This window comes from Schistocerca nitens, chromosome 2, assembly GCF_023898315.1.
Source record: "Schistocerca nitens isolate TAMUIC-IGC-003100 chromosome 2, iqSchNite1.1, whole genome shotgun sequence".
Taxonomy (NCBI): domain Eukaryota; kingdom Metazoa; phylum Arthropoda; class Insecta; order Orthoptera; family Acrididae; genus Schistocerca; species Schistocerca nitens.
Genome location: NC_064615.1, coordinates 385,604,546 through 385,618,070, shown reverse-complemented (window position 1 = coordinate 385,618,070; position 13,525 = coordinate 385,604,546). Strand labels below are relative to the sequence as shown.

Sequence of the window (13,525 nt, the reverse complement as noted above, 5' to 3'; positions counted from 1 at the left end):
TCCTTCCACCGGTAGCGAAGGATCAGAATCAGTGGTGAGAGAATGGTGGTTATTTAGAAACCAGTATTGCCTCCATTCACTTGCTATGTCATACCTTTCTGGGAATTTGAGGACGTCGTCTTCTCATATAGGTTTCCTGGATTTTAGGTGGGTAGTTGGTAGATGATCCAATATTTTTCGGATAGGTATATCTTCAGAGACAGAGGGGTCATTAGTTTTCTTCCATTCTCGGATAGCTGCTTGTTGCCTTCTGAGGGAGGGAGGAGCTATATTGCAAAGGGCATGAAGCCAGGGAAGTGGAGTTGATTGCAGAGTTCCTGAGACAATCCTCATGGTGGTATTAAGCTGGACGTCTATTTTCTTCATGTGTGTGCTCTTGTACCAGACTGGGGCACAGTATTCTGCCACCGAGTAAACAAGAGAGAAAGCTGCAGTGCGTAGGGTGTTAGCTTGAGCTCCCCAGGAGGTTCCAGTCAGATTTCTTAATGTTATTTCAATTTTTTATCTTTTGATTGGTTATTTCTAAGTGTTTTTTATAGGTTAGTGACAGGTCAAGAGCAATTCCTAGATATTTTGGATGGTTGTTGTGTGTCAATCGCTCACTGCACAATGTTACTTGTAACTCTCGTCTTGCCTCATGACTGTTCAGGTGGAATACGCTTACCTCAGTTTTATTTGGATTTGGGCAGAGCCTCCATTTTGTATAATACTGATTAAGAAAGTGAAGGTCCGTTGACAGAGTAGCTTCCCCCTCTTCGAACGTCTTGCTCTGAGCAATGTCATCTGCATAGCAGAATTTTTGCGATTTAGCTGTTGGCATGTTGCTCGTGTATAGGTTGAAGAGAAGGGGAGCCAACACTGATCCCTGTGGGAGCCCATTGTTTAATGAGTAGGATTTACTCGTAGATTGACCTATGTTCACTCTGAAGTAGCGATTTTTCAACATGTTCTCCAGAAGCTTAGTGGTCTTGTGGCAAGGGATCGTTTTTTTCAGCTTGAGTATGAGTCCGTCGATCCAGATGGTATCATAGGCGGCCGAGAGGTCCACAAAAGCCACACAGTTTTTTTGGGCCCTTTGAAAGGCTGACTCAATGTATGAGATTAAGGCAAGGACTTGTTCACAGCAGCTCTGTTTGTTCCTAAATCCTGCCTGGTCTGCAGGAATTAGTCTATCTATGGAGTCATATGTTCTGTTGTACAGCAGTTTTCAAGTAGCTTGTAGCAAATGCTCAATGGGGCTATTGGCCGATAGCTAGCTGGGTCATCCTGTGGCTTTCCTGGTTTTAAGATTGTGAGGATTTTGGCTATCTTGAACTGATAGGGCACCCGGCTGGTGTTCATGATGTCAAAGTAGAATTGTCTAAGCCATGCACAGGAGGAGGATAGGGCCAGGTGTGTGATGAATTCAGGGAATATTCCGTCTAGACCGGCAGCTTTCCTCAGTTTAAGAGTTTTTATCGCATTATTCATTTCCAAGTCTGTGAATGGAATAGAGAAATCCGTATGTTCTTCGAGTTGGCTGTCAATAGTTTTAATCTCTGCTTTAATCTCTTTCTCGAAGATATCATCTACTGGGACATTTTCTGCCCATCGTTTTATCTGTAGTGCTACTTGTGAAGGAGATATTTTAGGGTTGTTATTGATTAGGGGTGTTGCTGTTCCCAACTAGTGTACGAGAGACCATGCCTCCCTGCTAGATCGGGTGAAGTCCAGGTTTTTTATTATATGTTCTCATCTTTCCCTTCTGCCTTCATTAATGGCATTTAGTATTTGGTTTTCTATGTCAGGATCTCCAGTTCTTTGGAATTCGTTATAAAGCATTTCAGCTTCTCGATTCCAACTAGGGATGTATTCTTTCCTATAGCCACGAGGGATGTTACATTTTGCTGCTGCAGTAAGGACACCCACAAACCAGTAAGGACACCCACAAACCAGTAAGGACACCCACAAACCAGTAAGGACACCCACAAACCAGTAAGGACACCCACAAACCAGTAAGGACACCCACAAACCGTGTATAGTTCTCTGCGGAGGGTGGGACCCATTGCATGTGTGAGTCCACTTCCTTGGCATAAGTTGTCCAGTCTGCTTTTCTGAAATTACATCTTGGTTTCTGTGTGGCTCTAATCAGCGGGAGTTGCACTCCAAGGCTCAGTAATACTGGGTGGTGTTGTGCGCGGAGGAAACCAGGTAATACCCTTTTAGTATGTGGTAGTGGATTCATCATTTCATCAGTTGTTATGAGGGACAGATCTGGGTTAGTTTCACTTTGCCAATGGGCAGATCGGAATGTTTTCAGGTCTTTAGCATCATAGGCCAAGTGGAGCCCTAGGTATTCAATCCACTCGGATAAGCTCTCTCCATTTTCGTTGTTTGTTTAGTACCCCCAGTTCGAATGGTGGGAATTAAAATCGCCAACATAGACTCCAGGATGCCCAATAGTTGGTAGGGGAGGGTTGGGCCATGTAACATTAGGAGGTTTGTAGACTGTGATTATTTTTATTCCAGAGACTTCTTCAATTACCATGGATTCCACATCTTCCTGCACTGCCCAGTCGAGCACTTCGTAGTTTTGGATGTCATTCTGTACATATACCATATCCGTAAACGTCAGATGGAAGATTTCCTACAATTTTGTAGCCATATATTCTTGCTCTAGTTGTGAGTTGAGGTTCATCTGCGGTATGTGTCTCTTGCAATGCTATAATGTCTATGTGGTTATCTTTAGCTGTCCTACTCAATTGTTCACATTTATCTCGGCTTAAGCCTTGAACATTTAGTTGTAAGATATGGACACAAGTTCCGATATCTCTTGTCAGGTGGTTCTGATAAGAGCCATTACCTTTTTGCCTTTTCATTTTCCTCTGCAGATTTTCTTGACCGTGAGAGAAATTCAATCTAGTTCGGTCACCTAGTGTGTGGACTGTTTTGCCGTTCCATCATCACAGACTGTTGCCCGGGGTACACGGTGCTGGAGGTGTAATCTTGTATGATATGGAGGTGTGAGGCAGGGAAAAGGAGGGCTAGCAGGGTAGGGGTGGGGAAAGGGGTATTACTGCTTTTTGGTGTGTGCCGTTATGTGGTGAGGACAGAGAAGGACTGCTAGATGCAGTCTAGGATGTTTTAAGGAGGGGGGGAGCAGAAATGGAGAGAAATACAGAAGGGGAAAAAGGTCAGTGGATGTGTTGGTGGAGTAGAAGGCTGTGTAGTGCCTGGGTGGGAGCAGGGCCCCTACCTATCCCCTTATAGGTAGGCAGAAGACAGGGACTAGCGAAGGCTGAGGCCATAGGGGTTACAGGAATGTAGGGAGAGTTCCCACCAGCACAATTCAGAAATGGTGGTGTTGGTAGGAAGGATCCTGATGGTGCAGGCGGTGAAACATTAACTGAAATAAAGCAAACTGTATTGAGCAGGACAGTCAGCAACTGGGAGGTCCTGCTGTCTCTTGGCCACAGTTTGCCAGTGGCCATTATGCTGACACACTTGTTAGTCGTAATGCCCACTAAGTGAGAAGCACATTGGTTGCAGCTTACAGTATTTACTCGAATCTAAGCCGCACTCAAATCTAAGCCGCACCTGAAAAATTAGACTCGAAATCAAGGAAAAAAATTTTTCCCGAATCTAAGCCGCACCTGAAATTTGAGACTCGAAATTCAAGAGGAGAGAAAAGTTTTAGGCCGCATCTCCAAATCGAAACAAAGTTGGTCCATTGTAATATGAGACACAATTTAGATCGAACGAATGACGATACAGTAGTTTGGTTCGAGGCGTAAGATTAGCAGTTAAGCTTTACCAGGTAGCCATTGCTATGCGTGAGGCGCTCTGTCCGTATTTATACGGGTACCCTTCCTTTTTCACGTGTTTCGTCTGGTTTGAATTGAGTGCTCATTTTTCTTTGATCTGATAAGCGCCAGTTTCTTTGTTATAGGTGTTTACGTCACTCTAAGCTGAAAATTCATTACTGTACTGTGTGATGCATTGTTTGTCGCATTCTGATAGTGCGTGTTTACGGCCTGTCGCCGCTCGCGGCATGGCTTGCTTTTTTGCGCGGTACTGCCGCTTACAATGGGGGGGAGTGGGGGGTGGGGGGTGGGGGTGGGGGGGAAGGAGAGAGGAATTGTATCATTAGCGAAAAAATGGCAAGAGACTGCTATTTGTTGTTACTTACACTGCTGCTTTCTTTGATAATGATCAACAAGAACCAAATAATAGACTGCGTATTATAGAAGATGTTCTGAACAGGAGTTTAGCGAAAATTTTTCTCCATTTGAAAATCTTTGCAGGCACTTCTCTAGTACATTACATTCTGCACAGAAATTAGAGTCATCTTAGATTTAAATATCTAGTCAATGTCTGTGCTTCATTTCTGACTGTATCACTGGTAGGCATAAGAATAATGCAAATATAAACATGACATGATATGTATATTCTTCCGCGTTTGCTGTTGTCTCACTCTAGTTTTGTAGTTTATTAGGCAGACAGGATTTAAATGAGATAGCAGCAAACATGAAACAATACATGGCAAAATGTTTATATTCGTATTATTCTTATGGTGAAGAGAATACTGCATGTGATTCACAATTCATAAAAGTTCCTGTCAGCAACTAGCAACCACCTCTTCTCACATGTAGGAAAAAATTCAGAACGTAGAGTTGGCTATATTGACAAGTGGAGTTGGCCATATTGACAAACATCCCAAACAGTCTCGCCAGTCGGATTTTCGTAGTACATTGAAATGCTGCTACATTCGAAGATGAACAATACGAAATTTGTATTTACTTCGTTGGATAATGTATGAAAATGTAGTGGTAGAAACTCGGGGCGGCGAAAAAATCTCGTCTTCCACCTTTTTTAAAATTTATTTACTGCAGAGGATTTGGTGCCAGTATTTATCTTTGTGCCTACAAAGCATGCCTGTTTAGCGCTACATATATTCGACGGCAGAAGTTAGTTGTGGCGGCACCCACCAACATTTTTCAGAACTTCCGCTTGCTTTGCACTCGATTCTAAGCCGCAGGCGCTTTTTTGGATTACAATAACTGGAGAAAAAAAAGTGCGGCTTAGATTCGAGTAAATACGATAGTCTGTAGATCAAATGGCTGCTTTGACAGGTAGCCCTGCCTTTAACAGGATGGGAGATGCCTGTGACTGGATGGAGTAGGTGGTGGTGGAAGAATTAATGGGTGGTTGAAATCCTGGCAGAGAATGATTCAGTTGCTCCAGTACTGGGTGGTACTGAGTTATGAGGGGAGCAATCTTTTGTGGCCGAGCTTTTTTGGGTATGTGAGATATGGTAGGTGACTGGAGACATGTGGCACAGGAGATCTGTTACTGTAGAAGGTTGGAAGGTTAATTTCTGTCTGTGAAGGCCTGTGTACATTGGAATATTTTGACAGGGACCGCATATGACTAGGCTGCATGGAAGGGACTTCTTGGTATGGAAAGAGTGGCAACTGTCAGAGTGGAGATAATGCTGGTGGTTGGTGCACTTGAAATGGGCAGAGGTATTGATGTAGCTATCCTTATCCATCCATGCTCTATCTGTACTTGCAACCTCTTGCCTCATGGCTAACATTCCTATAACAGACCCAGATACATGACCTGTCTCATACATCCTTACACCACCACCAACTCCAGTGCCATCAGAGGCCTCCCCTATCCTATCAAAGGCAGGGTTACTGATGAAAGAAGACATGTGATCCACAAACTAAGCTGCAACTACTGTGCTGCTTTCTATGTGGGCATATGAAAAGTGGCAGCTGGTCTCTCAGTTGCTGAACATGCTGCCCATCACAGTTTGCTTAACTTCTACTACTGTTTCACAGTCTGTGCTATCTGGATCCTTCCCATCAACACCACCTTTTCTGAAAAGCGCAGGTGGGAGCTCTCCTCGCAATATATCCTACATTTCTGTAACCCCCTTGTCCTCAACCTTCACTGGTCCCTGCCCTACACCTACCTATCCCGTTCCCTGCTCCCACTCCAGCACTACACACAGCCTTCTACTCCACCAGCACACTCACTAGTCGTCTTTTTTTTTCCTTCCTTTTTCCATTATCTACTTCGCTCCTTTCCTGCCCCCCACCTCCAATCTCCTAACTCCACCTAATAGCCCTACCCTGTCCCTACCACATACCTCCCACAAACAGTACTACACATTTCCCCACCCCCTACACTGTTAGCCCCCCTCCTCCCTGCCCCATGTCACCTTCTTATGCATACCAGATTGCTGCTCCCATCAGGCACAGTTGCAGTCTGGCAACATCAGCCAGAGATAGTAGTCATGTGTGAGTGAGTCACGCTCGTGAAAATGTGCATGTTTTTTCTACTTTAGAAGAAGGCCTTTTGGCTAAAACCTTAAATGTATAGCAGCCTTTTTATTGTGCCTGTCTGTGACTCACCTCTGTATGGTGAGTGGTAATCTATCCTTTTCACAATTACGAAGTTAATTCGTCCTGGACGTTCCACTGTTTGAAATTACCTTTTCACAGCCACAAACAAACAGCCCAACAATACCTCAACAATACCCATCTAACAGACGTCTCATTTCCTGTATACGTTTCACACACAACCTGTGGAACTGAACACATAACAGCTACATAGATTATCTTGTTAACCATACAGATCTCACTTAGATATTTTTACAGATACGTTAATTCATGCTATTTCATTTCATTTTCTGTAAGCTTCAATCCACAAAACTACTACATATAGTTTTGTACTATGGTCTATGTGGAGTGTCTGCAAGGAAAATGAATTAATCAACATTAAATGTCATTCTTTAATAGAGGTAAGTAAATAACATCTACATAATTTACGCATGTAAAAAAGAAAAATCTCATCGGTCAGTTAGAGGAGGAAAAAGATAAGGAATTGTTACATATTTACAGATAACCTCACCAGTTTTGTATTTGTGAAATACAGCTGAGAGTCATCCAATGCAGTATTTAACTTCCTGGGCAAAGCTTTAATTCCATTTTCCATGTACGCATTTGTAACAAATGCACAGACAACACCGAACCTGAAAGCAAGAACTTCATCATCTCTGATCATGATGCACGACCAGCTATATTTAATAACTTACCTCATCACAGTAAAGTGGTACTATGGAAACATTTATGAGTGGTTAATAAAATGACACCAGAAAGTTACAAGACAGTTTTGCAAGAAGCTGACTATGGTCATGTGTACAATGTGACAAATGTAAATTCTACATTGAGATTTATTTATATTTGTATTTTTATCAATCCTTATTAGCTGTTTTCTCAAGAAGAAAATAAATACAGTATTAATAAATCATAAAAAAGCATTTACAAAACAAAACAAAATATATACCATGTGCAAGGAGTAGGAAGCTGTATAAAATGGCAGGACGGACAGAGAAGTAGAACTGATTCCAAATTACATGAAAAACTGTGCTGTATTAAGATTATTTTAAAAAATACACTACTACTCTGTAAAATTTCTGCAATTAAGAATTCTGATACCTGAAACAAAATTAAATTTACCTGGGTACTGGTTACAAGAGAAACTGGGAAATAAGCTAAAGGATGTGAGGATTGTATTACAGAAAACAGACAAAAATAATAACTAAAAGAAGTCAGGTAGCCAACATATACAATAAACACTTTCTGCAGATAGCTCAGAATACTGGTGCAAACTGTTGAGACATGGTAACAGAATATATGCTAGAACCAATATCAATGCCACATACATAGAGCCGAATTACAATTACTCCACACTCTGCTAAAAAATTTGGAATGTAAGCAAAAATACTTGTGGGAGTCTGTAACATCTCAAGTTATTTATTAAAATTTTGTTCATCCCATTTATGGAGTACATCACTATACAGGGTATATTCCAGAAAGACAAATATGGTGGTTATCAGGCCCATTTACAAGAATGCTGGTATGACAGATTTTAATTATTAATGCTCAATCTTGTTAACTACTTTCTCAAAGGTAGTGAAAAAATTATACCTGGAAAAACCACAAGAAGATGCTTACTCAGCTTTAATTTGGATAACAAAACTGTCTCTCCAAAGAAGGTGTTATTTTTCAGATTATGCAACATTCAAACTAAGGTATAAGCCAATGGGTAGTTTCTTTGAATTGTCAAAACCACGAAAGTGTTTACTCGAATCTAAGCCGCACCTGAAAAATGAGACTCAAAATCAAGGAAAAAAAAATTTCCCGAATCTTAGTCACACCTGAAATTTGAGACTCGAAATTCAAGGGGAGAGAAAAGTTTTAGGCTGCACCTCCAAATCGAAACAAAGTTGGTCCATTGTAATATGAGACACAATTTAGGTTGAATGAATGATGATACAGCTACAGTAGTTTGGTTCGAGTCATAGGCTTAGCAGTTAACCTTTACCAGGTAGCCATTGCTATGCGTCAGGCGCTCCATCCGTATTTATACGGGTATCCTTCCTTTTTCACGTGCTTCGTCTGGTTTGAATTGATTGCTTATTTTTCTTTGATGATCTGATAAATGCCGTTCTATTTATTATATGTGTTTACGTCACTCTAAGCTGAAAATGCATTACTGTACTGTGTGATGCATTGTTTGTCGCCTTCTGATAATGTGTGTTTACGACCTGTCGCCGCTCGTGGCATGGCTTGCTTTTGTGCACGCTACCGCCGCTTACAATTAAAAAACAAAAGAGAGGAATCGTCTCATTAGCGAAACAATGGCAAGAGACTGCTATTTGTTGTTACTTACACTGCTGCTTTCTTCGATAATTATCAACAAGAACCAAACAATAGATTGCGTATGATAGAAGATATTCTGAATGAGAGTTTAGCAAAAATTTTTTTCTGTTTGAAAATCTTTGCAGACGCCTCTTTAGTACATTACATTCTGCACAGAAATTAGTCATCTAATCTAGTCAGTTGCCGTGCTTCATTTCTGACTGTACTACCACTATTAGGCATGAGAATAATACGAATATAAACATGACATGATATGTGTGTTCTTCCACGTTTGCTGTTGTCTCACTCTAGTTTCGTAGTTTATTAGGCAGACAGGATTTAAATGAGATAGCAGCCAACACGAAACAATACATGGCAAAATGTTTATATTCGTATTATTCTTATGGTGAAGAGAATACTGCATGTGATTCACAATACATAAAAGTTCCTATTAGCAACCATCTCTTCTCACGGGGAGGAAAAAATTCAGAATGTAGGGTTGGCCATATTGACAAACATCCCAAACAGTCTTGCCAGTCGGATTTTCGTAGTACATTGAAATGATGTTGCATTCGAAGATGGACAATACGGAATTTGTATTTACTTCGTTGGATAATGTATGAAAATGCAGTGGTCGAAACTCGAGACAGAGAAAAAAGCTCATCTTCCACCTTTTTTTTAAATTTATTTACTGACGCAGAGGTTTTGGCACCCGTATTTATCCTTGTGCCTGCAAAGCATGCCTGTGTAGCGCTACACATATTTGACGGCAGAAGTTAGTTGTGGCGGCACCTACCAACATTTTTCAGAACTTCCGCTTACTTTGCACTCGATTCTAAGCTGCAGGCGGTTTTTTGGATTACAAAAACCGGAAAAAAAGTGCGGCTTAGATTCGAGTAAATATGGTAATTCACAGTTTTCTTATGTAGAATGTCAAATATCACCATACCAGAGATCTTGCTTGTACCTTGTTTTCATTCCATCTATCCCAGTATGAACGTCAAATTAAGAAAGAAACTTGGGAAGCGTACACAATGATGCAACAGCTTCAGGCTAGAGAATTACCCCTACAGGTCTACCAAGGAGATCAGTATTAGGTCCACTCTTGATATTGTTATATATTAATGATTTTCCATCAAACATGTAAGAAGCAGGAATAGCTCTCTTTGCATTTTCAATACTTGAAAATATAAATAAAATGTTTTTGAAAATTAATATCTGGTTCTCTGCACATGGGCCTGTGAGCAAACTTAGACAAAAAACAAGTACATGCAATTCCGTATTGCACAAGATCTGACCATATGATAAGAATAATGGAGGATACATTAGTTTCTAAATGTTATCCTTGTTCATTTCACTGTTATGGAGTAGTTGTGACGATGTATGTGATACAGTGTGACAGAAAAATAAGACTGTCACCACCAGAGGTATTTTTATTTTTACATTCATATTTTTGTTCATGTTTGCAATGAAAAACCTTCACAAAACTATGAGCCATATACTAAAATGAGAGTTTTGCTTTTTTCTTCAACCACTAGACAGTACCACAGGTTACCCCAATGTCATGAAGACTGCACACACATATATTCACTTAGATCTACCTGATAATGGAGGCTTAAAAGTCTAATGTGCGTAACTGAAATAAAATAAATTTTAACTGGTAATCATAAATTTATCATTCCCACTCAATATCATGTTACTGTTTGCAGTTTTACTGTTATTTGAAGTCTGCTGGAGGTTTTTGGATTTGATTTATTGTGAGCCAATTTGGTCCCATGAGCAAGGATCCACCCAGAACCCCACTGTCCTGGGTAAGCCCTATCTAACTGAGGTATGTTTTAAGTTTCCTAGATGTTGACCACTAACCATTTAGCCTAAGCATGCATCCACCCCAAGAACACATACCACACCTTGAGGCTGAGGATCCAGGCAGTTAAGCCCAGATCTTTGTTTCCTGTAGGCTCTGGAAATCAACATACCCTGGAATAAAGTAACAGCCTCTCTCTCTTCTTGATATGTGCAGTTTTCTAGTAAGCTAGTACATAAATTGGTGTCAACTGGCTCACACTACAGCTCTTCAAAGTTGGATCAGAAGGCGACAAGCGCCTACCTTGTTGAAAAATTACGTTATCTGCATGAAAGCATTTGATGCTACACCCCATAGCCTTTTGCACATCACTTAATTTTTGCGTTACTGAATGACCCCACTGCACGCTTGCTCAACAAACAAGAGAAATATTACTTTGTAAGTAAACAAATTATGACCATAAAAACTACATGAGCTAAAGGGCATATATATTTATAGTCCATTTCACGTAGAAAGGCATTTCCATGCAGAGGGGTGGAGCAATAGGGAAGTTTGGAGAGAATGACATTTGCATAAGAGTGGCAGCAGAGAATAGGCAAAAAAATCTGCGTTGCCAAAATGTGTGGCTGCGGGCAACAATCAGGTTGATTTGCCAATGGTACATCTTTTAGACATTCACATCTATGTGGAGAACAATACATTTTAAAACCCATTTTGATCAGTCATCTACATGAGAGACATGCTGACAAAATTGCGTCCACTGTTCGACGGCTTCTGTGTCATGTCTAAAGGCAAGAGCAGTGTCGCAGCTTTGTGAAGACATCAAGTACAATTTTTCTAAAAAAGACTATTGTCTAATGACAAGGTCATTGAGATTGGGTACTATGTTGTCATTTTAGTGCAAAATGGATGGTATTATATGTAAAAATGTAATACACAACAAAATTAACTTCAAACGCATACCAAAATCATTATACTTATTTGACAAACGGCTTCTACTCCATACAATTTCTTACTGGTAGCAAGGAATAATGTGAAAGACTATCGTGTAAATGGTTGGTATGTTATATTTTTTGCTGTCAATGAGCAACTAGTTTGACATCATAGTGAGAGAATGCAATTATGATTCATATAACAGGCAAACAACTAACCATCTTCTTTGAATAACTCGAGGGAATGTTGCCTGATAATGTCTAAAACCACCATTATCTTGAAAGGTAACACTTTCCTGTCATTTTAAGATATTTTCCCATTTTGTGCCTTGAAAATGACAAGGGGTTACCTATCGAAATATCAGAGGTTTTGACTAACTTATCTGGCCACATTATCATGAATTATCTGAGTGCAGTATGTGCTAGGAAAGGCTTACATTTCACAATTACCTAGTTGCTGCTCACAATTACATAGCGGCTTTTCCTTGGGTTGTGTGCAGAAAATTATACTTATGTCAGTTTTAACAAGTGAATGTCTGTATATTTGTTAGGGTACACATTCACAATCAATAAAGCCTATGAAGTTCTCAGACAATATTTATGCACTGCTGTCCAAGACTGTGTCTGAACTATACAACCATAAATTTAAGATGATAGGCTCAAGGCTTATATCCCTCTTCACCTCCCTATCAAAGTCATCCTCCTGAAGCTTTTGAGTGTGCAACACACAGTCTGCCCACGTTGAAGGGAACATGTCTATTAGTCCACGCACAACAGAGCATGGCACCAATATGTTCCAAAGAGCTGAGTGCAAAAATGTGCTTTTTTCAGGCTGTCATATCTAGAGTCCTATTGATCACAGAAATAGGAGGTCATCTGTTTCAGATAGCCCTTGGCCTAGCGACCTTTTGTGTACCTATCGAATGAGCAGGCATACTATTCTTATCCTATAGAAAGCGGTCAAAATTTGAACACTACACACTTCCTCCAGTCCAGGCAACATCAGCAAACTGGATGGTTCTTTTGCATTAGGTGTGAACATTATGCAGCTTACAAAAGCACAATTTGTTCAAGGGCTGTTCCTGTGAAAAGGCCCAAAAAACTATGATTTTCGGGTACCAAAAGTACCAACTGTGGTGATGGCCACTACTATAATTACTATTCATGGCAAATAGTTGGATTTTTTTACCACGTTTCCTTCAGTTGATGTTCTTGGACAACCTTGAAACTTTATTGAACATCACTATGCATTACTGAGATGCAGAGGTCCAAATTTACTGTACTTATGAATGTAGTACCCGGTCTGAAGTGAATATGTATTTTAAAGGACATAGTGAACATATGGCAATTGTTCTAGGGTCATCAAATGGGTTCTGAGGTCACTAAATTAAGTTTTTAGTCAATATAAGTAATTGGATGGATTTAAAAAAATCAAAGCATCAAGCAGTGGCAGAAGAGTACAAAAATAAAATGTATCACAATTTGCTAGCTTTCGGAGCCAATGGCTCCTCCTCCATAGATAAAAGATGGTCATAATTGGCAAGCTTTCGGAGAAGCAGAAGGATTGAAGTGGAAGGAAGAGGGGTGAAGGAAAAGGACTGGAGAGGTCTAGGAAATGGGGTAGATTTTGGGAAAGTCGCCCAGAACTATGAGTCAGGGGAGACTTGCCTTACGCGATGAGAAGACTGATTGTTGGGGACTGCATTGGATGAGATTTGAAAACCTGAGAGCTTAAAGGCGGAAGACAGGGTAACATGCAGACAGAGATTACTGCCTAAACATCATGCATGAGTTAATAAGAGTGAAAAGTTAAGTGCACTGTATGTAACAGAGGTGGGAGGGGGGTGGTGAAAAATAGACAGGAAAGACAATGAAAAATGTAGAAAACTAAAGTGGAGTGCAGCAAAGAGTAATTACAGTGAAGAAATGCTGACATGAGAAAAATTAACATAAATTAAGGCCACGTGGGTAGCAAGAACCCATGACATGTAGTGTTAGCTCCCACCTGTAGAGTTCTGAGATACTGGTGTCTGGGGGAAGAATCAAGATGGCACGTGTGATGAAACAGGTGCCGAGGTCACAAATGCTCTGCA

The 13,525-nt window shown here is 40.5% G+C and overlaps 1 protein-coding gene across 5 annotated transcripts in view; it reads right to left on the bottom strand.

Annotated features, from left to right (window-relative positions):
• The window catches only part of LOC126236235 (prominin-like protein), a 572,733-nt gene that overhangs the window by 268,122 nt on the left and 291,086 nt on the right, over positions 1–13,525 (bottom strand). For all 5 annotated transcript variants that reach the window (XM_049945374.1, XM_049945376.1, XM_049945373.1 and 2 more), the window contains one exon: positions 6,901–7,021. In XM_049945374.1, coding sequence (XP_049801331.1) covers positions 6,901–7,021 — 121 coding nt within the window. The remainder of the gene's footprint in view (positions 1–6,900; positions 7,022–13,525) is intronic.